This window comes from Montipora capricornis, chromosome 12 (genome assembly GCF_036669925.1).
Source record: "Montipora capricornis isolate CH-2021 chromosome 12, ASM3666992v2, whole genome shotgun sequence".
NCBI lineage: Eukaryota > Metazoa > Cnidaria > Anthozoa > Scleractinia > Acroporidae > Montipora > Montipora capricornis.
The window spans coordinates 16,291,840-16,316,839 of record NC_090894.1 but is presented as its reverse complement, the minus strand read 5'-3'; the positions used below and the strand labels follow the sequence as shown (position 1 = coordinate 16,316,839).

Genomic DNA, 25,000 nt, shown 5'->3' with positions numbered 1-25,000 from the left:
AGTTCTCACTAACTAAAGAGCAGCTTGTGAATCTTCGCGAGACTGGTTTAACGTGGTCGAAAATTGCCTTGTGTCTGAATGTTAGCGAAAGAACTTTATACAGACGAGTTCAGGAATTTGAAATTGATGGCAAATTGTCAGATCTATCAGACAATGATCTAGACGAACAGTGCTTGGGGTACCTGTGACTGTACCCATCGATACATCCATGAATTACAAATCTCTATGCTATTAATTTATGATTACTATCAATGTGCCACAAGCAATTTGGTGCACGAACATTATAAACTGGCCTTCGAATTGCACTACTCCTTCGAGTTGCTCTGCCCACAGGATCTATGGAATTAAGCCTTTCCCGTATCCTCCAACGCTGGATTCGCACGCCGCTGCCCTTCAAACTCCCGCGTATGTAGCTTTCACCCGCTCGAGGGGTTAATGCCATGATGGACTTGAGCACTGTTCGTCTAGATCATTGTCTGATAAATCTGAAAATTTGCCATCAATTTCAAATTCCTGAACTCGTCTGTATAAAGTTCTTTCGCTAACATTCAGACACAAGGCAATTTTCGCCCACGTTAAACCAGTCTCGCGAAGATTCACAAGCTGCTCTTTAGTTAGTGAGAACTTGGGCCGACCTCCAGTCTTTTCAAGTTGAGGATAGTAAGAAGACTTCCGCTGAAGACATGACTGCTCTTGTATTTGACTCGATAGTATCTCCAGTTACCCATACGACAGTTCATAAAGCGCTGTCAGAAGCGTCAGTAAGTTGCTTCGATGCTCTGATCTTTCACCGCTTTCAATTTGGCAGATCATCCCGAAAAGAATAGTGACATAATTCTCTAGTTTTCTTTCTGAGTATTCAGTCGCAAGATTGACGTCACAAGACTCTAACTGTTTTAAAATTTCGTTAAAGCCTATGAAGAAGTTCCGAAGTTCCTCCTCAATTGTCGCCATGTTGGAGAACGAAGAACCGGAACGCATACATAGAGGCATAGACCTATGGGTAACGCTGTCAGAGCAGGTCCTGGGAATGAGTTGAAAAACTCGATCGCTAGCGAGAACTCGCTAGCGAGAATCAGAAAACTCGCTAGCGAGAATTAAAAAACTCGCTAGCGAGAATTCTAAAACTGGCTAGCCAGAATTAGAAAACTCGCTAGCCAGAATTAGAAAACTCGCTAGCGAGAATTTAAAAAACTCGCTAGCCAGAATTTGAAAACTCGCTAGCGAGAATATGAAAACTCGCTAGCGAGAGTTCGACAGTCGATCGCAGAAACTCAAGACTGGATCGCGGGAACTCGACACTATATCGCAGAAACTCGACACTAAATAGCGAGAACTCGACACAAGATCGCAGAAACTCAACAATCAGTAGCTAGAACTGGAGCTTTTTCCACGAAACTCGACCATCCCCAGACGTAACTCAACCTACAATTTCTATAACTCGATCGTGTCAACATGGATTTCAACCTGGTTTCCAGAAAGTTGAAGGGCTTTTGGCAGTGACGGCTTGCCATAGTTTACAACAAAGCATTTTAGGCATCCAAGTCTGCACGAAACCATCTCTCGCCTCTGTCTGAGACAAGACCAGACACGCACGGTTCTTAAGTTACGTTTATGCCTACAAAATCAACTGAAATGTCAATTGCTAGCAAAAAAAACAAAGAAAAAAACAAAACAAAAACCAGCATGTTCATTTTTTTTGTAGGCTAGGTATCGAAGAGCCAGAACATTTGCGCATGTGCTGACGGAATGTTTGAACAAGAGAGAAAAACGCAGTACCTCTAGACACCGGCGCTGGAGCGTCGTACCAAACGAGTCATCCCTGGATTTCGGCCCGTGCGATCACTTTTGGACGCAGTTGGCCCTTCGCTGCTTTCTGCTACCGACCTTGCCTCCCGGTACGGCATTGAGGGAGAGATATGTCGGCCCCTAAACCATATGTGACAAATCCCACGCCTACTCACAGCTCCAAACCGCCCTTGTCAATATAGCGTAAGAATTAGATGGCTTATATATTGAAGAGAAAAGTCATTTTATCTGTACATTATTATACCGTTTCTTTGACACGAGGATTAAAGCGAAATGAAAGCACAACTTTGTCGCGAATTTTCTATGATAAAGACTTGTTCAGAAATCCAAATTCTCCGTTGACAGCAAACACCAGGCCTACTCCTGAGTATCTGGCTAGAAATCATTTCCTCTGGCCGCGCTTCAGCCATTCGATGAGGGCCAGTCTCGTGCTTCTTAAGTTGCCTCGCTCATGCCCAAAAAGAATTCTGGGTAATTCTGCGCATTTTCCTGCATTTAGAGGAAAATGCACGACTGTGATGGTATTTGGTAACCCACTGAGTATGGTGGTACCCTCTTCTTGTAAACTTCTTTTATAATTTTCCATTTCTTCCTGTTTTAACTCGTTTTAGATTGTTTTGTTTGGTTGTCTTTAGTTGATTCCTTTTCGTCAAGGCTAAACTAAAAAAAATCAAATTGTTTTATCCTGTAAATTCGTTGTTTATGTAAGGCCAGAAAATATAATAGCCCGGGAGCTCCGCTTTTATGCTTGGCTAAATCTATATATTAGCCTTGTTGATGTAACCAAAAGAAAAACTATGGTTTTTTGTCTTGTTGCTACAAAAAAATGTGCTCCTCACGCCAATTTAGATTTGTATAAACATGCATGAATGATACCTTCTGTGACAGGAAGATGAAAACAAAAAAACTCTTTTCTTTCATGTAAAATTCTACCTAAAAGACGAGAAAACCAATTTTATTTCCTTTTAATAGTAACAGCACCGGAAAAACAGTTTTCAAAGCATGCTCGGATGACCCACCACCCCAAAAGAAGATTTAAACAAACTAGTGGTAACCTGTAATTCAGTTTTATTATCTTGTCTCGCCCATTTTGGCACAGTTAATTGAAACATATCTGTGCAGTTAATAGGCCAAAAAATCATATTGAGACGCTGTAAAGAAACCCAAAACTATCGAATTTGATCGAATTTGAACGAGAAAAAAGAGGACGATCGCCGGGTTCGCATGATAAATATTTGTGTTCCTCAAACAGAACAGCAAAGAACAATGCCCCACAACGTTCTCCCAGGAAAATAATGTGAGACTAACTCCCACAACACAGTTAAAATATCAACTTATCCCATGGACAAATAAAATAATGACACACTGTGTTATTGGTCAAAAATACCGTTATACTCCCTTTTATGTACAATTGAAATGAAGGTCATTCATTGGACTGACTGAAGAGGAACCCGTTGTTAATTATAAGATTGTCTTTCTTGGGAAATAGAAAATGGTTTGGATGAGGAAGTAGCGGTCTTTGTAGAATTAGCCACTCTTGCCCATTTTAGGGGAGCTGTTTGGCAAATCGGTTGGCCGGGAGGAAATTGTTGACGAATTGTCTTTCACAGAATTCTCTTCCAATTTTATCGGACCTGCGGAGAAAAAAAAATGCAGTTCTTTCAAACGGGATAGGAATCTAGCGCATTCAAACACTCTGAAAGCCGCCATTCTTCTTTGAAGCTCATTTAATATCTCTCACAACTCAACGAAGCACATCACGGGTAAAGGCCACTTTCGAAAACACCATAATACTCTTTGTTTGTTCCCCCAAACTTCGCATAAGCGTTGTTTCCGGTTTCTTTTGGGACATACAATGGTTCCAAGGGAAAACAAAAACGATGCATATGCAAAATTTGGGGATACAAACAAAGAGTATTGTGGTATTTTCAAAAGTGGCCTATAACTTTGCCTAACAATCACATGACGAACGAATTCTTACCCGACAGGGGGAGGGGGGGGGGGCACGGGACTGATGCCCTTCATTACAACACATACCGCTGCTTTCAGCATCTTTTGATTTCACTGTCAGTTTATCATCGTCGTTCAGCCTTTTGTGTTCCGTCTCGTAAAGCTTCAACAGCTCATCCTGTTAAAAGAAAGGAGAACACCACGATCAAAGATTGATTCCTACAGGAGTCCAAGGCCAGGAGCGAGCAACTCCCATATATTCCTGTCACGGCGTCTTCACAGACCGATTAAATTTTAGATTGAACTTCCCGCGAATGAGCCTCCCGCAGGAGCCCGATGACCAATCACACGAAACTAACTTGACGTCATAGCTTCACTGAACCGGAACTGCATTTGTTGTTTCGCGGAAAAGTACGTCTAAAAATAGATTGGTCTTTAAAAATGCCATGACATAGGCTTAGTGTGGGAGTTGTTCGCTCCTGGTCATCAGCTCCTGATTCCTATTATTATGAACATTCTAGCGACGTCTCTTGCTCCAAGTTTTAACATCGAAAGGTCGCTGAGTTGACAGATAAATTACCTTCCATCCCAACAAATCGGCCAATGCGACACACCCATCATCTGTTGTACCTTGCCACATCACATCTCTGAAGAAAACCAATACAGTAATGAATGAGCTACATGCATCATTGTGGAACTTTATTCACAAACGTGAACGTAAATCCGAAGCAATGAAGATTCCTCTGCTAGGAAATAACATAAAAGAGAAATACTCTTCTTCACCAACAAAATGGTTTTTACAGTTGGGCTTAGTTACCTGACCTTGGAATGAAAGTGAGGCTGGAGTTGCTTTGATAGAAACCTCACTGCTTTTCTTATGTTAATGATGTTGTTCTCATGCTAATTAGATGTAATTTACATTACTAAAGCAGTGAGGTTTCTTTTAAAGCAAGATCAACTCCAGCCTCACTTTCACTCAAAGGCCAGGTGGCTAAGAACACAACTGTAAAATAGCCTCTGTTTCAAGTTTCAAGTGTTATTTATTTACAGCAAACATTTTAAGTTTACTAGGCTGGCTTGCTGATAGCGAAGAGTTAATGGCGGCAAGCCTGATTGTACACAGAATAATTTAGACATTTTTTTAAACATTAAATTATCATTACACACAACTACAACATGTAAGCATTACTCTTCCTGCTTTCAATTATTTAGAAGGTAGAAGGATTTAGGATAAAGGGAGAGGAATACAGGCTACGTAAAAGAAAAATATGTAAAGACATGGATAGTGGAAGAGGAAAACTACAGACTAAACTTAACTTCAGTCAGTATAAATTTTACCTTTCATCTTATTAATTAAGGTATCTGTCTTGGCACAGGAGTTTTCAGTTTCTAGAATTTCAATTAGTTTTGTTTTAATGGTTTTGTTGAAAGAGGTTTTGGATAGGTTTTGGAGACTAGTTGGTATCCCATTCCAGATTTTAACGCCAACACGTGAAAAAGGCTCACTTTGGACATTAAGTGCGGATTGTTTGCTAAAAAAATGCTCAGATATTGATGAGCGTGTGCTGTAAGAATGAACAATAGTAATTTTAGAGAACGAATTCAAAATACTAATCGGTGCAGAATTAGTGTTGATGTCGTACATCAAATTACCAAATTTTCTCATCATATAGGAATTCAAGCGGTAGAAGTTTTCCTTTCAAGAAAAGGGGTATTGCTTACTCACTTGCTTGAGCAAAGTGAACAACACGGAGTGCACGGTTTTTGAAGGACAACAACTTAACTCTATTTAAAGGCCCATCTTCAACCGACAGGCTTTTCGACCGTTCGTTTTTGTTATGGAACTTCGAATTCCTTATTGTAGCGATCTGATTGGATCAATTTCAGCTTTGGTGGGATTTACACATATGAAAATTGTTTCACGACATGCAAAGCTTGTCGGTTGAAGGTGGGCCTTAAAAAGGTCTTAGATGCATTTCCCCAAGAAGTTAATCCATACGTTATACAAGGTGCAATGAGAGAAAAATCTTGAGCTGGGTTCGATTAGGAACAATATGTCTTAACGTCGCAATTAAACCGACAGTTTTGCTAATTATTTTGGACTACTCTTGAAAGTTACACACAGCTTTCGAAATCCAGCTGGGTTCCTTCTTCAACGATTGTTACTGGGAATGGCAACCTCGTTAACCTAATTAACTATTCGTGATGTTATTGCTTGACTGTCAGTTGAGCCTAGATGTAATTGACTGTGAAGACTAAACAGTGATTGGTGCACTTCGATCCGTCTATAGGTCTAAGGTCTGTACGTGCATGGTAGAATACGTCGAGCAGTACTTTGATAGAGTAAAATAATCAGTGTGTTGTTTGTCTGTTGTTGATAAACAACCGCTCAGGTTGTTGAAACGTCAGTCAATGTCATTTGCGTTCGATTGGCTCCATTCCGAAATAAGAATACGTAGAGTGATGATTTAAAACGGTATGTCTGGCATTTTTAAGCAACAAAGATAATAAAGATATGTTTAACATAGCATTTTAGCAGGTGTTTGACAATTTTAATGTGAAACTAACTTAGGCTGCGTTCGATTGACCGTATTCCGGAATAGGAATACATGGAATAGAAGTTAGAAATCCTTCGTTGTTACGGAGATTCACAATAAAATTGTCAAACACCTACTAAAATGCTGTTTTAAACATATCTTTATCTTTGCTTCAAAACGCCAGACAAACCATTTTAAGTCATCACTCCAAGTATTCTTATTCTGGAATAAGGTGAATCAAACCCACCCCAAGTTATGACTAATGGCTTATCTTGCCTGTAATTCTCATCATGATCAAATTGAAATCCACTGCTTTGTCCCATTAACATTGAAAAGAAGTCCACCTGAGGCCAGCAAAAGAAAAAGACTGTCATTGAGCGTATTTAATAGAGGAAAAACCAACTATGCCTCAACTATGCCGAGTTGCTCGAATCAAGGATGGCGGTAACCAATAGTTGAGCAGTATCAAAATCGTATTTAAAACCTGTTATTTACACGATGAACCATACATGTATTCTATGTACCCCAGGTAACTGATCTAATTTCATTCGCAGCACATCATGTCATGAAAACCAAGAGAAGAGAGCCCGTAGGTGATTCATGGCTCCAACAGAACCTCCGTTACCAAGGGTATATTCCATGATGTTCAATTAGTCACTGAGGGGTTTCCGTGGGTGGGATTTACTGCTGACTGTTGTAGACTTTGGGATGAAAGTTGGAAGATATAATTTCTGGTCTAAAAAACGTCCTAGCATCCTAAAACTCTGAAAAAAAAAATTAAAGAACCGGCTCACTGTATGCATAGAGTAAGGAAGATAGCCCTGAATGCCGTGACGTGGATTTCGGCCAGACCAGATGGTCATTCTCGTCACCAGAGCCTCGGATCTCACCTTTGGTCAAGAGAAGAGCTCTGGGGTCGAAATTGACCAGATGGTTAGAAACATCAAGCTTAATTAAGAAAAAGCAAATAGACCTTTTCGGCTAGTACATTTTGTTTTCCCAATACAGATAATGTGATAATACTCAGAAGGCTTGGTCCTTTGTTTTGTTCACTAAAAAGAGTGCATGCAGGCATATTCATGCTTGCATAACCTCATTTTAATGAACAAAACAAAAGACCAAACCTCCTGAGTATTGTCACATGATCTGTATTGGGAAAACAAAATGTACAAGCCGAAAAGGTCTATTGTTCTAAGAAATTTATTGCCTTACCTCTTGTCCACATTTTTCTTTGTTAATCAATAATCTTGGCGTTGTGTCTGGAACTCTAAAGAACAAGAGTAATGGCTCTATGCATGCCATCTTTACATTATAATTTCGTAAAGCTCACATTGACATAAAAGCAAACTGATAACACTTTAATTCATCACTATCAAATGGCCTTATGATATACATTTATAGATTCAGTTCTTCCTACTGTTCATTGTCAAAAGTGCATGCAAGCATGAATGCCTTGAACTTTAAAAGAACGTATTATCCTTTCAAGTATGGAAAATGTACAAGTTCACCAGTTTACCTATCGCGGATTGTTCACCCTCATGCAATAAAATCTATTTTCCTATGGGGAAAAACGCTGAAATCCTGTGAGTGTAGACGCTTAAAAGATTCCAATAAAATGAATTTTTACTTTATCTTACCTGTCTACAAGAGAGGCAAAGGGCTGCACGACTAAGGAAGTACCCATAACAATCAGAAGATCACAACTGGACATATCCTTTGAAAAGAGCAGTGATATCGTGAACATATGATACTATGTTGTACATAGTTTAGATTTAATAATAATAGGGCCGTTTATACGAGAGAAAATAAGCCGCGGCTTACAAAAGACGCGAACACCCCATATAAATGGTACAAAATCTACGTTCACGGCTTTCTCAAGCCATGGCTTATCCAGGCCTGGGAGTTTTTACTCGTATAAATAGTTCCTTTCGCGTACATTTGTATTATGTACGCCACGGCCAGAGTAAGCCGTGGCTTATTTTCTCTTGTATAAATGGCCCTAATATTGCATATACCGTACATGTAATTTTCATTTTACAGTTTTCTATTGTACTTTAGTATTCAGTAGTGTAGCAGCTCTCATAACCTGTTATTCTAATGTAAGCAGCTTCTCTTGTTTTTAAGTCTAAGTCATTTTGTTTTTGGTTAGGGTAGCAAGCTCATCACATACATTACGAGAGCTGCTACATCACCACTAGTATTTCTAGTATTGCAGCTGATAAATAATTTATCAGCTACAATTAACACTACACTTTATTCACAGACAAAATTATTATTGTCTGTGAATAAAGATAGACAAGATTATCCATCTAACAAAGATACTGTGAGCATAATTCCTGTGTGGGAAGGGGATCAATTTGGGGGTAAAATATTGGATATCTTTGCATTGCACCTACCCTTTGAACACATTGGTGGAAGCGTCCAGGTAAAGATTCTCCAAAAAACACTATGTCTTTAGGGATAAAAAATTTAAAAAAGAAAAGAAAATGAGATATACTGATAGAGCATGACCTGCCCCATACAAAATCAATCATCAACCATTTTTGTACTAACTCACACATTTTTAGAAACTAAGACATTCTGACAATCAGGGTCAAAATATTTGTTTCAGTTGTTTTTTTAATGCAAAACTACCGGTACTTCATTTACATGTAAATGGTGTTTCAGTGCAAGATCTGACAGGAGAAAACTAGAGAGGATCCCATCTGTAGCATGCACCCAGCATTATCATATACAACAAAACTATGGCTTATGAAGACTTCCTTAAGAAACCAGCAATGGTAACCTAACATGATTTGAGGTAACTGTAGTAACTGGCAATTTTGATATATGGTAAAGTAAAGCAAAAATTCCAGTACCTACACATAATTATGAATAATTCTTGAAGAAAGCAAATCAAGATATTCACTTCACAATGCAAAAGACCCTGAAATACATGTACAGGTACTTAGATATCCAAACAGTGACATATGGTAAACATTGGTGCTGTATCGGTGGGGAAGGAGTACACAAAAATTTGGTTTTATCAACACACTTGATAATGTAAATTAACCACCGTACAGGGATTCTAAAAGCTGATGTGAGCTTTTGGAAGCCCTGTACGGTGGTCAATTCACATTATCAACTGTGTTGATAAAACCAAATTTATGATAAACATTCCTTAGTCATCTAGGGCCCTGTGTGTTGTCAAAATTGTCCAAAAATTGCGTTAACAGTGAGATTTACATGTAAAAAAGGATTTTACAAAACGGTTGCTTATGCTTCTTGTAAACTGGATGTCCATTCACAAAATGGAATGATATCATTAAACATCTTACCATGGACTTACATGTATTTTAGTTTCATTTTAGTGTAATTATTTTAAATAATAGTAATCATTATTTAGCATTTCTGCTATTTTGGGCAACTTCAGACAATTAAAACAACAGCTGATTGTAACTACTTTAGTTTAGTTAGGTAAGCACTACTTTGTTGAATAACTGGGTCCAAATGAGCATCAATTTAATCTACAATGTTTATTTAAAGCAATATACCGGTAACTCACCTGGTTTAACAACACCATTACATTCAACACAAGAAGGCACTTTGTCTGCAAATATTTCCTCTGTGAATGAAAGATGTAAATATATTCAGTCAAGAAGATTGACTGTAGTTCCTTTTATTCTCGCATGCATCATCTTAAATAAGAGGGACGGGGGACAAGGGGGCAGCATGGTCTTCCTGTTTTTTTTACATACATTGTATTGCTCTCACTGACTAACACGAATAGTAAGTGGTCTTGATTTGTGCCATAACATTGACAAGAAGCAGTGTGCCCTTAGTGACTTCGAAAGTCAAACTGAGGCCAGTGGCATCTTCATTGACAGGGTCAAGTGTGAAGTCAACAATCATATCTAGGTGGGGGAAGGGGGGTGGGCAATTTTCAAGAATAAAGTGGGAATGCTGTACATTGCTTGTTTGTGGGGATCACGGATGGTCCTCGTAGTTGCTTCCTAACACTGTGGACAGGATTCAAAGAACAGTTTTTCACTACACAGGGGGTGAGTTTGTGCTGGTTTTCCATCCTGCTATGAGGGTTTTTCTCTGCATTCTACATTCCACCTGACAGGACCCTAGGGTTTCAGTACACTAAGGTGTAAACAAGCATCCTTTTTTGACTATGTTATTCTTCTACCTTTTTTGAAGCACTATTTATGAGCATTAAGTCCATTTTTCATACCCTTAACCCATTCACGTGGATATTCCTTTTTGCAATCCAGGCAGTGAGCTATGTGAAAGGATCCATGTGCTTCTACAAGGGCATCATCTTGAATGCCGGCCACACGCTCTAGGGTGTCTATATTCTGAGATACCAAATGCAAATATGCATGTGCTTACTTGAGAAATTGGTAGGATTTTTTTTCCAAACTAGGGGGGTCTGGGGAAATTTTTGAAATTTAGGGTCTCGCAAATGCCATTTTCGACTATTTCCAAAGGACATTTCAATAAACAAAGGCAAAGTTAAATGCAGTAGTTAGTTGTTTATTTTACCCACAGGGATTGGGAAGGCCTTGCGCCATGCGCAAATGGTGCATAAATTTAGAGAATGTTGCATTCAAAAACTGCTGACCGAACCCAGCATGCACCCTTGTCGTGTAATAGGTGATAAGCACTTCAATCTGTGTATAATTTTGTAATACATCAAATAAAAACACAGAAATATTGACCAGTGTCTTTGTTTCTTTGATTAGCGATCTTTCATGTTCATTTGTTTTTGTCCCCAAACCTCTCCTTGCTGTCGAGTCACGACATGTGTTTCACTTCTGTTTTTGTCATTTTCAACAGAATGAATAAGAATTCATTTGCATTTTCATTATAACGCCTCCAAAGAAAGTCCCAAAATTAGATGGTCAAGTTTTTTAATGCCGAGTCCGCTAAGATAGATTGCAAAAATGGTAAAACCAATTTGACTGAAAAATGCGAGGAAAAGAGCACTCCCTACCCACTTTCAAGGCCTGCAACTGTAAGTATAAATGAAGACAGGAAGTTTCAGGAGAAGTGTTTAACACAGTAACAATGATTTTAAGAGTGGGACTGTGACAGGTACAGTAGCCAGGGTTACATATCATAAATTAACTGTAACTGAGAAATACTAAATGGAATGAAATGTAACTAGGTACTCAAACCACAGTGTAAATACTGTATTGATACAATGAATAATTATTGCACTTATCATTTCTGTATTCCCTTCAGCCCACCCCATGACTTCAATGGCCCATACTTTGATGAAATGGCCTATAACTTTTGAAGGCAGGGGTCATAGGCCCATTTATGTATTTTGCCTTTCCAATCCCTGTACCCATCTGTTGAATTTTCAGCAAGCTACAACACAAACAGGAGATTACAAGCAAAGGACAAGATGTTGCAAACTCTGTTATAACATCATCATCATAATCTTCCCTTCAAAAATAACTGAGAACTGGGAACTGAGGGCTTTTCCTTTTTACAAAAGTGCCTTTGGAGCTCCCAAAAATTGTTTGCGTGCGTACACCTTTGAAATCTCATGCTATGCTCCTGAGTACATGACAACAGAGCCTCTCTTCGTACCTGAGTGTAATTTCGTAGGAGCACTCCCTTGTCATGTAACATCCTAATGAAATAATGAGAGATGGTGGGCTGAAAGTGAAAAGGAAAATGAAGTTCAGAGATGGGCAGCACAGATAATAAAAATGGTGAGCTATAGAGACAACCTGAGTTCCATGCACAATACTACCAGTAATGTGTAAGAGAAAAACAGACATCAGTTTGATAAGTATTTACCTTTTCATTAAAAAACAATATGTAGTTGAATATTATGCAACAATACTTGTATATTCAATTGAAAGGTTGCCCTTATCTAATATGGAACTTAAACGTACCAGGAATTTTCCAGGATACAGCTCCTTGGCCAAAACATAGAAGGGTTTTGGATTGGACTGCAAAGAGTAAATAACAAACAAAAGCAGTGCTATCAGAATTGGAATATTAACTACGGTCAACCCTCTCGTAAGCAGACACCCTTAGAGATTGGAAAAAGTGTCCGTTATTAGAGCTGTTTGCTTACGAGAATTATTCCCATAAGTGAACACCCAAGAAAAATAGGGGGGATGTCCGATTATGGGAGAGTTAATTAGTGGGTGTTAATTGTGCACATTTTACTGGGTAGCCAAACACAGCAACTGAACACTTTCTTGATGTTCCGCAGAAGTAACTTAAAGACAAATTTCACTGCCAAGAGTCAATATTACTATTATATGAAGCTGTCTGCTTAAGAGAGACAGTAAACAAAAGAAAAATCCAATTTTCATTTTCAAAAGTGTCCGCGTCCGCTTATGCAGAGAGTTGACTGTATGTACAGAAATCTTTTACATGATTAAGAAACTTCAATTCCATATTTTAGGTGGGAGCAACCTCTGGACACGGTCTTACAAGTATTTAATGAATACCATTGTAACTCTGTTTTTGTTTTTCTTAAAAGCCTACCTTAAAGAATTTAATCTCAAATACTGCTTGTGGGTGAGGAAGATCATATTTTTCCAAGTTATCATAGAGACCAGTTCCTGGAGATCTAAAGTCAGGAATTCCTGCTGCAGTTGAAATTCCTGCACCAGTCATTACAACAATGTTGGAACCTAGGGGACAAGAAAATGAGTGAGGACAACATGCAAGCCAGCCGGCCATGCTAGTCATGCAAGCCATGGCAGCGAGCCATGCAAGCCATGGCTGCAAGTCATGTGAGTCAACAATGCGAGTCACGCAGTTATTGATTAAGCTAACTGTTTTAAAATGGGTGCTTAGACTTAAATACTGTTTATCTCAGCTCTATTTGAAATGGGAGCTTAGACTTAAATGCGAGATTCGCATGGCTCGCATAACTTGCTGGCTCGCAGATTGTCCATCCCCCAAGAGAATCCTACATGCACAGTTTAAAATATAATTTGAAGTGTTGCTATGATTAACAAAAAAAATCATTTCCTTTGTTCTTCAGATTTTGAAAGTGTGTTTGCTTAACACCTGACTGGTAAAATTTTGAGCTTTAATTCTTTTCCAAAGGCCGTTTACTTTCAGTGTTTTGGTTTTGGATTTCATGGTCTGCCATTACTCATGTTGAGAACGGACTGATTGGACCTCTGAGGGTTTGTTCTAGGAAAAAGTGACATCATTTTACTCACTAGCTTAAAAACGTCAGCCTGTAAATGTAGTTTAAAAGTCTGAAAGCCCAAAACTTCTGTGCTGCATATTAATTCAGCCAAGTAAACATGCATCGCATTCTTAAACTAGTGAGTCTTTGAAGTCATTTTTTATTTCAAGTCTAAAGAGCATGAAACCTAGCCATGCTTATGAAGAAGCCATGCAGCAAAAAGAAGTTCAAATCTTAGTCAGACAAACACTCAAAGTCTTCAAATAATTGTCGAGAAACTTTAATGTCCTGCCTTTGTAGGGTCATTTGTAATAATATCTATCCATCTATCTTCCAGTACCTGCTATCCCCCAAAAAGAGGATTATCAGCAAGGGGTGGTAAAAAAAAAACTGATAAATAATAAATAAATAAGTAGATAAATAAAAAGATAAGTACTAAATGTAAATAAGCACTAAATGTATACACAGAATGAGCAACTAATAAGACAGCTGTGAGACATGAGAACAAATTTAAAAGTGCTGACATCGTACAATTAGAGAAAGGTTCTGGAGTCTGGGTAATAGTTCTGGAGTAAATGAGAGTTGATAGGATGATGATGTGTTAGCAGGTATGGAAAGATATACATGTTGATGAGTGTAACGCAAGATATACATGCTGATGAGTGTAACACAACTTTCTTATAACAGTGTGACGCAGGCGTGAGCATTCAACTGCTACAAGGCCATGAGCAATCTTGTACAACAACACTAGGCGAGCATCACAGCTCCTATGTTCAACCGAGCGCCAATCAAACTTGGATAACATGATTCACTAATACTATCCCAGGGATGAAAGCAGGAAAGCACCCATCTACCTGTATGCCACTTGCCCACCTCAACTTTATGCGAGCCATTGTTCTCTACCCCATGTCTTAGGTGCCAAATACTGGAACAGTACTCTAGATGTGGTCAAACCAACTGAGGTACAGTGCATGCCTGTTTCTTGAGTGCACTTGAATTAAGAAGCCCTCAAGGACGTTCGCGCCCATTGCTACTGCGCATTTTTTCGCGCATGTCACGCACACGTCATTCATCACAGACCGCGAAGGTAAACACGATGCTAAAGGTGCAAACATTTTCCACAAGAATAGAACGTGAAAATATGTGGCATCATGGGATAGCTGTGGACCCAGGTCTTCTCGGAAATGTCACGCAATGGTGTGACAATGCGAATAGACAATCGCTTTGAGAACTTCGCAGCGATTTTACTCTCTTGAATGCTCGGTGACCCCTATTTTTCTTTCCGTAGATCACTTCCTTTCCTGATTTTGTCCATTTTAACAAAAAAAAAAGCAAAATCTGTAAGTTACAAATATTTCGCCTTTTATGCTCTCGTGCGACCGATGTTTTCTTTCTAAGACTAATATGCATCGTTTTTCAAGGTCTATTTCACCTCAGAAAAAGACATCAGCTGCAAAAGTTTGTTTAGTTGTATCAGTTATGTTGAATTGAGTACGTTTACCTCATCTAAATTTCACTAATGTAGCCTTTTTATTGCTGACAGATGTAAGTGTTTTAAAATAATGCAAACTTCTAAAAGTGCACCTCATGATCTCGAAAACGAGCACGGTGACCCCCAATTTTTTTTGCCTTTTTGGCAAAAGTAGAGATCATTACCTTTCTGTGTGGCAAGTTTTAAAAAAATCTGTACGTGGGAACGTTTTGGGCGCGAACGTCCTTAAGGGTACAGTTAGCTTTAGTAGTGACTTTACCAACATGCAAGTTCCACTTCAGGTCACTAGACAAATTAAATTATTGTACAACAAGATATCTGGCACTTGAAACAGACCAGAGGAGGGTGTAGTCATATGAAGTACCGGTAGTTTTTTTTTGGAACCAAAATTATTATTAGTTAGACTTTAGTCTTCTTGGATAAGGGGGATAACGCAATGGTCTGATGTCGCCAAGCTGGTTCTTAATAATACTTCTTTAATTAATTTATTGAAAGCATTTGATCCAAGAGCTGTGTGTCAGTGTGGTCTTGGGAAGGACTTTTGTTGGTAAGGTCATCTTCAGAAACAAATGAACCTGTTTTGCACAAATCACTGCAATTAACAAAACATCACTCTGATTTATAGACCACCATCTTTCATAACTGGCCGCCACCATTTATATTCTTTTGTACTTATGTTAATTTGACCTACTACCCTCACTTTGAAACAAAAATTCTTTTGAAATTTGCTCGTCATAGCGAGGATAGAAAGGCTTATTAGCATTAAGAAAAAGAATATTTTATTTGACCGCCATTATGAAAGAGGTTTACAAAAGGGTCTGTATTGTATACTCACACTTTCCATTCCTGATGTAGTTTGCAACTCCTTCAAATGTCACTTCATCCAATAGCTGCTCGGGTTTTTCTTTTTCCTTCTCAGAGGCAGCTTCTGGTTTAGATCCAGTAGCAGTAAAAAGTTTCAACTTATCAAGAAATTGTTGCAGATATCCTATGGCACCTGGTGATAAAACCAGAAAGAAAATGGTCTCAAAGCACAGGATCCAAAGTTCGTCGATTCCATCAAACAATCTTTATTTAGTGATCCAGTTGGAGATTCTTTCATATGATTTGAATTGAGAAACAAAAGACCAATAATTATTATCAGAAACCCATAAGGGTTGAAACGTGTAGCGCGCGTTCACAGCTTCCGAATATTCAGTGCGAACTGATTGGTTGAATGTTTCAGTGCTAAGGACCATATTTGGAAACCCCTCGCTCTTGTTGTTCCAAATATGGTACTTAGCAAATTGAATATTCAGAAGCTTGTTTCCCAGCACACAAGGGGCCGTTATAGGTTTCAACCCTTATGGGTTTCTGTTATCATTGTATCAAAAAACTGGTCCAATGCTGGGGTCCTACAAAACATTTTACAGCATCTCTAATTCTTATTTTGAACATGTTGTCTTGATCATTTGCTTGTATCAAGAGGAAGATACAACGTAAAATGTCCAGAAATTTTGTTGTATTTATGAACAGTAATAATTATTATTACCAGTGATTTGTATTGGCTATTTAGTGACGACAAAGAAAACCACATTTGCCATTAAAATGGTAAAATTTGCCGCAAATTAACAACATTGATCAAGGATATCATTTAATTAAAAGCAAATAAAATTAATTTAATGAGGGGGGCATTGGGATTTTCAGTTTTTCGGTTTTGGTCACTTTTCAGCCGGTTTTTCAGTTTTTGCACCAAAAAACTTCGGTTTTTGTGTCTCTTACAGTTTTGGGTTTTCCCTTTTTTTAGCATTTGGTTTTGAGTTTTCGGCTAAAATACAAGCGGTTTATTCGGATCTGGTATCTAACGCAGTTTTCAGTTCAGTTTCTGGTTTCTGGTTTCCTCAATTGAGAGCGTGTGCCGTGGGAGTTCTAAAATAGACTCCAAATGCAGACATCAAGTCAAGGACGTTTTTCTTACCACAGTAAATGCCATGTTAATGGCCCAATTTTATGCTACAGCTGTAGACCATTTTACAGTCAATATAGGTCGCAGGTCGACTGATTGCTGCAACCTTTCATTCGAATCTCCGAATTCATGTCTAAAATTCTCAAAATTCTCGAGTTTTGATTGTAGTTTTCTGAGATATAGGATAGCTTTTTATGATTGCAAAATCCCTAATTTAAACAGAGACTAGAAGATATGCCTGATTCACAAATAGCATCCACATATGGTGATATAATTAGCATAGTTTAGTCCATATCTTCCAGGTGCCACTAATGTATCAGATCGACTAGGGTTTTGAAAATCCAGGTCTGTAAACTTTTCATTTTGATGGTTTTGTATTCAGTATTTCAGTTTTAATCGAAATTCAATTCAGTTTTTTGGTTTTGGGCGAATTTTATGCGGTTTTTCAGTTTCTAATAGATCCCAATGTCCCCTCTTTAATTATTTACCATTGCATACAATTCAGGTATTAAATAGTTTAATCACTCAGTGTAAAAGGAATTTTAGTGATTTTTTTCTTCTTGACTAGTTTATCACTATCACAAAACTGCTGCAAAGAACTGTTACAAGTTGTTTCTAAAAAAAAATTGAAATAGTATCAGATTAATTTTGTTGTTTTGGTTTTATAGCCTCTACTTCTATTGGTCTCATAACAAGATGTGCAACAGCTCATTGTACAGGAATTGTCAGGGTAAAATACAGAATGGAAAAAACTCCATCATCATCTTCGTTTCAGTGTAGGTTCCACTACCGGCAGGTACAAAACACAGGTCACAGGTCACAGGTAACCCTAACCTTAACCCTAAAAGCTAACCTTAGGCCTAAACACGTTTTTTAGGCCAAATTAGGCCTAAGGTTGGCATTTATGAATGTTAAGGATACTTTCTGTACTGGTAAAACAATGACCTGTGACCTGTGTTTTGTACCTGCAGGTTTCAGTACTTGGCAAGTACCCTGACTTCTGTTTGTGCTATAGTTTTTGTGGTCTTATTTGCTAATAAGCCCTTCTTTGATTTCAGTTTACAGTGTCCCCAATTTACGTGCTCCAGTGCTTGAAGAATAGACACTCAAATAAAATTCCTTTCCCTTCCTTTCAAGCTAATATCCACCCAGTTAACGGAATAGAGTGTAATGTGAAGTGCTCGATTTCTATCCCATATGAACCATGTGAGCGTTAGCCCTACTGATGGAAATGGGCCCACACAAGGACAGAGAAAAACTCTGACAAGGGTGGGAATTGAACCCACGACCTTCGGGTTACATCTCCGCCGCCATACCGACCGAGCTACAAGGTCAGACGGGAGCAGGCCGTGGGAACTGTAGATGTTAATATCCACCCAGGTTGACCATATACTGGAAGAGAAAAAACTAGAACATGGGAACTCCACCACGCCCACAGGTGGTTTGCAACAAATCTCTCGGAACCGAGTTGACAATGGTGTAATGTACAAATACTGGTGAACGATCTTTGGTTTTCGTTCACCAACATGGAGCTATGACCAAGAGCGCTTCACTCCCGCGGGGGGGTACTTTAGGAATTTTTGGGTGGGGATGTGCCGCTGGGACCCTGGAACCCTTAGCCTAAACCAGAGCTAGTTCAGCTGAATTTTGCTACCCTATACTAGAGTAAACTCGCATCGATTTCCGTCTAAATCTCGATACTTGACAGTTACTAATATCCAGAAGTGTTTCATGATAGCCATTCATCAACACTTTTGAGGCTGAGTTGCATAAACTTAAACTTTGCCTACTCGATTTTTTTATATTTTCGAGCGGGAATTTCTGGTTTCCTTAGTCTTCATAAAATCTTCAACCAAATGGTCAGTTTCGTGAAAAATGATACCCTATTCTAGACCCAAACGCTAGGATTTATATACTCTATCCTAGAGTAAACTGCTTGAAAACCATACCCTTCACAGCGGCACATAACTATATAGTCCATATATGGCAGTACCTCCCCCGGGGGTTCACTCATATATGCTTAATTAAAATCAATGTTCACCTTCAGCTGAGTTATCTTCGTCCTTTTGTCCAGAGGCTCCACAGCTTTCGTTCTCTTGTGGTGGGTCTGTAATACATGCATAATACGCATATATGGACGAGCTTGTCAGCGAATGCATGTCTTGCTGTCGTTTCCGCAAAACAGAAGCGACACCCGGAAATAAGTCTCTTCAGCTGTTAACTGTTTCTACAACGAACAGCTGAAGAGCTTAATTTGTAACCTTTAACCTTATCAATCGCAATGTAAACACAAATTTACGATCCCAATGGTAGGTTCATAAATCAAAGCAAAGCTAACAATCTCACCTTCCTTGGAAGCCATGTCGATCTAAAAATAAAGGTCTTCCAAACTCTTTTTGACAATCGCCGGTAAGAACTGCATGCTAGCATGCATATAGAGCAGGCGTCATCAACGATTGACTGTGCGAAGGACTGGGCAACCGTCTCAAAATGGCGGATAGAGAGAAAATAACGCTTGTTCAGAGGTCCAGGAAGAGCAACATTTTCACCAGGAGCGATTTTCCATATTCTTCACTTTTTTTTATGGTCACTTAGTTACAATTAACGCCGTTGCCTGTGATACCCGAGGTATGTTAAGGTAGTCAAAATCTCACTTTGTGGAACCGGGTTTCCGATCTGAGAATACAATTCGATCTTGCTCGCGCTGTACACTCACTAACAAGACTTCATTGTCGTTAGGCCTTTTTGCAGAATTCCTAGACCTCTCTGTTCACTGTTGTGTTCATTTGACGGAGATTGCTCTGCTCGCTAATGTATAAGCTGTGGCTGGACAAGCTTCACTTTGATTCTATAACTGTTAAGCTTTTGTTTTATTTTCCGATATGATCAACATCAACTAAATGAAGGTGCATCCCGACAGCTGTTGCATGAACATGGAAGTATCAAGCAAAGTTGAAAAACCTGGTTTGTTTGATGATGATTATATTTCACGTTTGAGCTCCACCCGGAAACTGTAAGTAAATCGATTTTGTTTCCCTTAGATCTCTTAAGGACCTTAAGAGCTTAACATGTCTACCGATACCTTGACTCGCAAACTTCCTCTGTCTGGTTATGAGTGGCTGGAAAAAATAATCCTGGTACATATGATGGAGGTGCAATTGGAAAACACTTCTGGCTAAGATACAGAGATCTTGGCTGCAGAAAATGAAATCTTGGCAACCAATGTCTTCTCCCAGGAAACTGGGTTCTTGCTAACCAGGTCAGCCCACCGTCTCATTTGAATACAAAGACATACTCTTTTCTGTTCAACAAGCTGTCATTGGCGGCAGGTACAAAACAGGTTCACAGGGCACAGGGTACAGGGCACAGGGAACAGATTCATAAGAGCTAACCTTAAGCCTAAAAACGTTTGTTTAGGCCTAATTAGGCCTAAGGTTAGCTTTTATGAATGTTTAGGATACATTCTGTATTAGTAAAACAATGACATGTGACCTGTGCCCTGTGACCTGTGTTTTGTACCTGCCCCACAGGTAACCCAGGCTCACTGTGTGCGTCACGTAGGTATTAAAATATAGAGAACATATGAGGCGAAGTTTAGGTCTGAAAATTTGCTAGAAAATGGTAATAAAAATCGATAAAACTTATCATGTGGTGAGCTGTTGTTGTCTTTAATACGTACACGAAGTTTCGGGGAAAATGGTCCCCGTTCACCTTCCTTCATAATATAGTGACAAGGTAGGAGACGGAAGCCAGCGTCGGAACTCCGATCGACCCAAAACAAGCACGATTTTTTCCGCGAGAATCAAATCCAGTCGCTAAATAAACACGGCAGGTTCGTGGAATAGGAATTTCTCTAAACCATGAATCCACTGAAGCATCTCCAGGTAGCAACGCGGAGCCACCAGACTCCGTAAAACTAGTATAATAAGTCTCCCTCGAGGGAGGGGAGTCCCAAATTGCTCAGTGAGTTTTGTTTGGGACTCCCCTCCCTCCAAAACTTATTATACTCGTCACCAGGCGTCCAGAGTTCAGTGCCATTTTGAATTGGGCACTTCGTGAGTACCACGCTTTCTGGCCGCCATTTTAGCAGGTTAACTTACAAGTTTTACGGAGTCTGGTGGCTGCGCGTTGCTACCTGGAGATGCTTCAGTGGATTCATGGTTTAGAGAAATTCCCATTCCACGAACCTGGCGTGTTTATTTGGCGACTGGATTTGATTTTCGCGGAAAAAATCGTGCTTGTTTTGGGTCGATCGGAGTCCCGACGCTGGCTTCTGTCTCCTACCTTGTCACTATATTATGAAGGAAGGTGAACGGGGACCATTTTCCCCGAAACTTCGTGTACGTATTAAAGACAACAACAGCTCACCACATGATAAGTTTTATCGATTTTTATTACCATTTTCTAGCAAATTTTCAGACCTAAACTTCGCCTCATATGTTCTCTATATTTTAATACCTACGTGACGCACACAGTGAGCCTGGGTTACCTGTGCCTGCCCCTGTCATTGGTTGTTATGGTATTAGTCAATCTTTTTCCTGTCTCAAGAAGCTGGTGACAACCAGTTTTGTCATGAGTTTCTTCTTTTTAGAAAGAGCTTAGTGGTGACATTGGATATTGAAAATCAGTACTTCTTGATCAAAACAGCTCAATTTTCAAGTATCAAAGTTCACCTGTTGAATTGTATTTTTACGAAAAATTTGTAACAAGAAACATCTTGCATTTTGATTAGCTTATCCCTGACCCAGAGTTGGTTCTCAATGATATTAGTCATTGCTTAACCCGTTCACCCCTAAACTGGCCATGCTTAGTATTTTACTCTGTCTAACCTCAGATGATTTTACTCGTCAATGGGGAACCCCCAGGAGTCATTGGGTTACTGGTAATGCACCTTAGTCCATACTGGACTAAAAGTGCATGTGTGCAAGCGAATAATGATGAAATTTACATCCATGCTCGGGCTAACACATTTTATGTGATGTTGCAGAGGTAAAATGGAAGCCACTCGGCTGGAAATTCAATGGAAGAAAATCTGTGATCAAGAGAAAAGAAGCAAACAGAGAAACAGAGACCTACTGAAAGACTTTGAAAGAGTGGAACAACATGCTGCGATGCTGGCAGTCAAAACAGACAGGCTTAAAACTTACAAGGTACTACTAAGTCTTGTTGTCATGGTTATCATCCTGTTACTGCATAAGAGAAGGAGATCATGATGTTAAATGCAAATTACCATACTCTTTTTTTGAACAACTTGCCTTTATGACTCTGACAGAAATGAGTAGTACCGGTAGTTTTTTGATTCTACATTTTTGTCAATAAGTATTTTCTTCTTTAAAATCACAGCAACAATATGAAAATTACATCAATAAGATGTATCCAAGATGGAAAGAGGACTTGGAGAATTATAGATTGAGCCGACAACAGAAAAGGGACACTGCAAACACAAATGTAAGTTACTGGTATTTAATGAGTTTTAAGAGACTGTTTCATTGATGTAGCTGAGTTCATAGCTTAGGAAGTGAAGTGTTAGTTGATGTAAAATTTCAATTGAATGTATTCATTTTGTTAAAGGGAAAGTATGATCTAGAAAAAACTTCTCTAAATTACTAAAAATTTTGCCATGAATTCGATAATAATTTCCGTTTGGTCGAGTTCCCTGTTAAACTGTGACAAGAGCACTTTGAAGTTGCCTCTTTTCTGACTTGGAGAGCACCATCTTGGATATGATTTGTTATGACGTACCTGTGGCAATAGTCAAAATAGGTGTTGACCTTACCGAATTCTTCGTTTCTTTATCACTTTCTCCATGTTGTGTGACCTTTCTGCTCCAAGAAATTCAAATGCAAGATGAGCTATGGTAAGCAGTCTTGTGGTTCAATAGGTAGTATGCCAAGTAGGCCATAAATGTGACAGAAACTCAAATCACTAAATACTTGTACATGCAGATCTTCTGGTCAATCAAACTAGGCAGCAAAAATCAGCCAGAGCAAATGTAAACAATACAAAAAGCTTGAACATGTGACATAGAAATATTCGACTAAGCATACCTTCTTTTCTTTTTCATGCACTTTCTTACTTCTGTGACAGCAGTCTTTGATGCTTCAGCAAACGTATTTGTTCACTTTCACACTGGGAAGCATTTAGAATAAGCCAACAAAACCTTCAGTCATGTTGCTTAATACACATAGCAAGGCTTTATAGAAACTGCTGAAACGATTTACTCTCACCATACGATGGAAATACATATATTGATCATTTGCTTTGAAGTTGTAACAGGGGTCTCTCTGAAAGCCACAGTAGACAGATTAAACTTGATTTTCCGGTGTTTATTTCACAGCAATGAGTACGGGATAGCACTGCAAACTCTCTTTCACTTTGTAAAACTCTTCAGTGCATGTATCTCAAATATAAAACCCTGTTTAATGACCACAAGGTAAATCTGTTCTGTGGTGGAGCCAATATCAATACAATTTACCTCTGGATTAAAATTCAAGTCTACAAAATATCGCTCTCCTTGCATGTGTTTTCCTTTTTACATCTAGTACATCTGGCCATCTGGAGAAATCCTTGACTATTGCAACGTCATAGCCTTGTTTGCATACACAAAAACAAAGATGGCGGATTTCAATTTAAAAATGCCTATTTTTGAAGCGTTATATTGTTGGCTATTTAAACACATTAAGCCCAAATGAGTGGTCAAGTATGACAATACAGGTAAAGAACTTTTGATTCAGAGAAACTTTTTCTAGGCCGTACTTTCCCTTTAAGAAAGACTATGTATCCTTAAAACAACATGGGTTTTCATTTTAAAGACATTGAGTACTGTTTTAATACAAGGTGAACCCCAAGTCTCAATTATATTCACAGCCCTGGTTGTTTAACAAACATCTGAGACAACGGCTTTCTCAACAGATTTCTTAAGCTTGTAAAGCTGAGTACACGGTGCTGTACTAATTAGGGTGAATGTAAATCAATTCAAATCAAAATCTAACATTGGCTTTTTTTTAGGAGAGGGGAAAACTGGAGTATCCAGAGACAAACCTCTTGGAAGAGAGTAGAGAAAAAGCAAATATAACCCCTGTATGATGCTGAGTCCAAGAATTGGACATGGGACATAATTATTGATGGAAGGCAATTTCTTTCATCACCATTCCAATCTTACTTCCAAAATTGCCTTTTTAAACAGGTGGCAAATTAGTTTGTGACATTGAATGGGGAAGAGACCCATGTTTTTCACTAGCTCTGTCAAATGACTGTTCTTATTTACTTCGATGGTATGGAATCAGAGGAAAGAGTCAGGGACACCCAACGAGGGGCAACCCTAAAATCTGGAATCCGGAATCCGGAATCACAGTACAATACAGAGAGTAAACACTATCCTAAACATTCATAAAAGCTAACCTTAGGCCTAATTAGGCCTAAAAACGTTTGTTTAGGCCTAATTGGGCCTAAGGTTAGCTTTTATGAATGTTTAGGATAGTGTTTACTCTCTGTATTGTACTGTGATTCTGGATTCCGGATTCCGGGTTTTAGGGTTGCCCCCCAACGAGAATATAGTTCAAAACCATATAGCATTGTTAAACGTATTTTAGTATTTAAACGGTAGATATAGGCATATTTTTATCCCCTAAAAATGTTTCATCTGTTCGGATTCCCTAGCTGAAAGTCTTGTGATCCGAAAATTATAGAGATCAAAACTTACCTTTTCGAAAATTTCAGCCAGAGAAAAGCCTCACCATGTGTTATATGTTCGAAAATCCTAGGACAGGCAGGCAAGCCAGGAATTTTACAGCAAATGTTCTGAAAATTCTAGATCTCAAATCTTCTTCCGAACAGATATTTTAGGGCAAGATGGACATAACATTGTAAATTCTCCTTTCTCTTGTTACAGGCATCTGGCTCACTGGTACATCCCCCAAAATCGGATGTGTACGAGCCTAGAGGTGCCACTTACAGCCATTTCTCGAGCACGCCAGCTCATTCTCGCACTTCAGTTCCAATTGACAATTCTGTAATGTACAACAGATCCCACCTTGAATCAGCAGTCACTGGAATACACACCAGTCATTCGGACTCTTTATTCCTGGAGAGGCACTCTGACTTTTCTC

At 38.9% G+C, this 25,000-nt stretch overlaps 2 protein-coding genes across 2 annotated transcripts in view; one reads left to right on the top strand and one right to left on the bottom strand.

The window, feature by feature from the left end:
• Window positions 1-2,863: 2,863 nt before the first annotated feature.
• LOC138026312 (NAD-dependent protein deacetylase sirtuin-2-like) lies at window positions 2,864-19,365 on the bottom strand. Its single transcript, XM_068873607.1, has 15 exons — window positions 19,239-19,365; window positions 18,934-18,999; window positions 15,783-15,944; window positions 12,798-12,946; window positions 12,194-12,250; window positions 11,883-11,951; window positions 10,516-10,639; window positions 9,841-9,900; window positions 8,693-8,748; window positions 7,934-8,010; window positions 7,509-7,563; window positions 6,573-6,640; window positions 4,340-4,406; window positions 3,847-3,937; window positions 2,864-3,443 (listed from the first exon to the last, which is right to left on the bottom strand). The coding sequence occupies exons 1-15, from the start codon at window positions 19,252-19,254 to the stop codon at window positions 3,337-3,339; spliced, it is 1,224 nt and encodes a 407-aa protein (XP_068729708.1). The 5' UTR covers window positions 19,255-19,365; the 3' UTR covers window positions 2,864-3,336.
• The window catches only part of LOC138026310 (fap1 adhesin-like), a 34,289-nt gene continuing 28,651 nt past the window's right edge, over window positions 19,363-25,000 (top strand). Inside the window, exons 1-5 of the mRNA XM_068873604.1 lie at window positions 19,363-19,520; window positions 19,799-19,905; window positions 21,880-22,042; window positions 22,236-22,340; window positions 24,784-25,000. The exon at window positions 24,784-25,000 is cut by the window's right edge and continues 464 nt beyond it. Coding sequence (XP_068729705.1) covers window positions 19,820-19,905; window positions 21,880-22,042; window positions 22,236-22,340; window positions 24,784-25,000 — 571 coding nt within the window. The 5' untranslated portion in view covers window positions 19,363-19,520; window positions 19,799-19,819. The remainder of the gene's footprint in view (window positions 19,521-19,798; window positions 19,906-21,879; window positions 22,043-22,235; window positions 22,341-24,783) is intronic.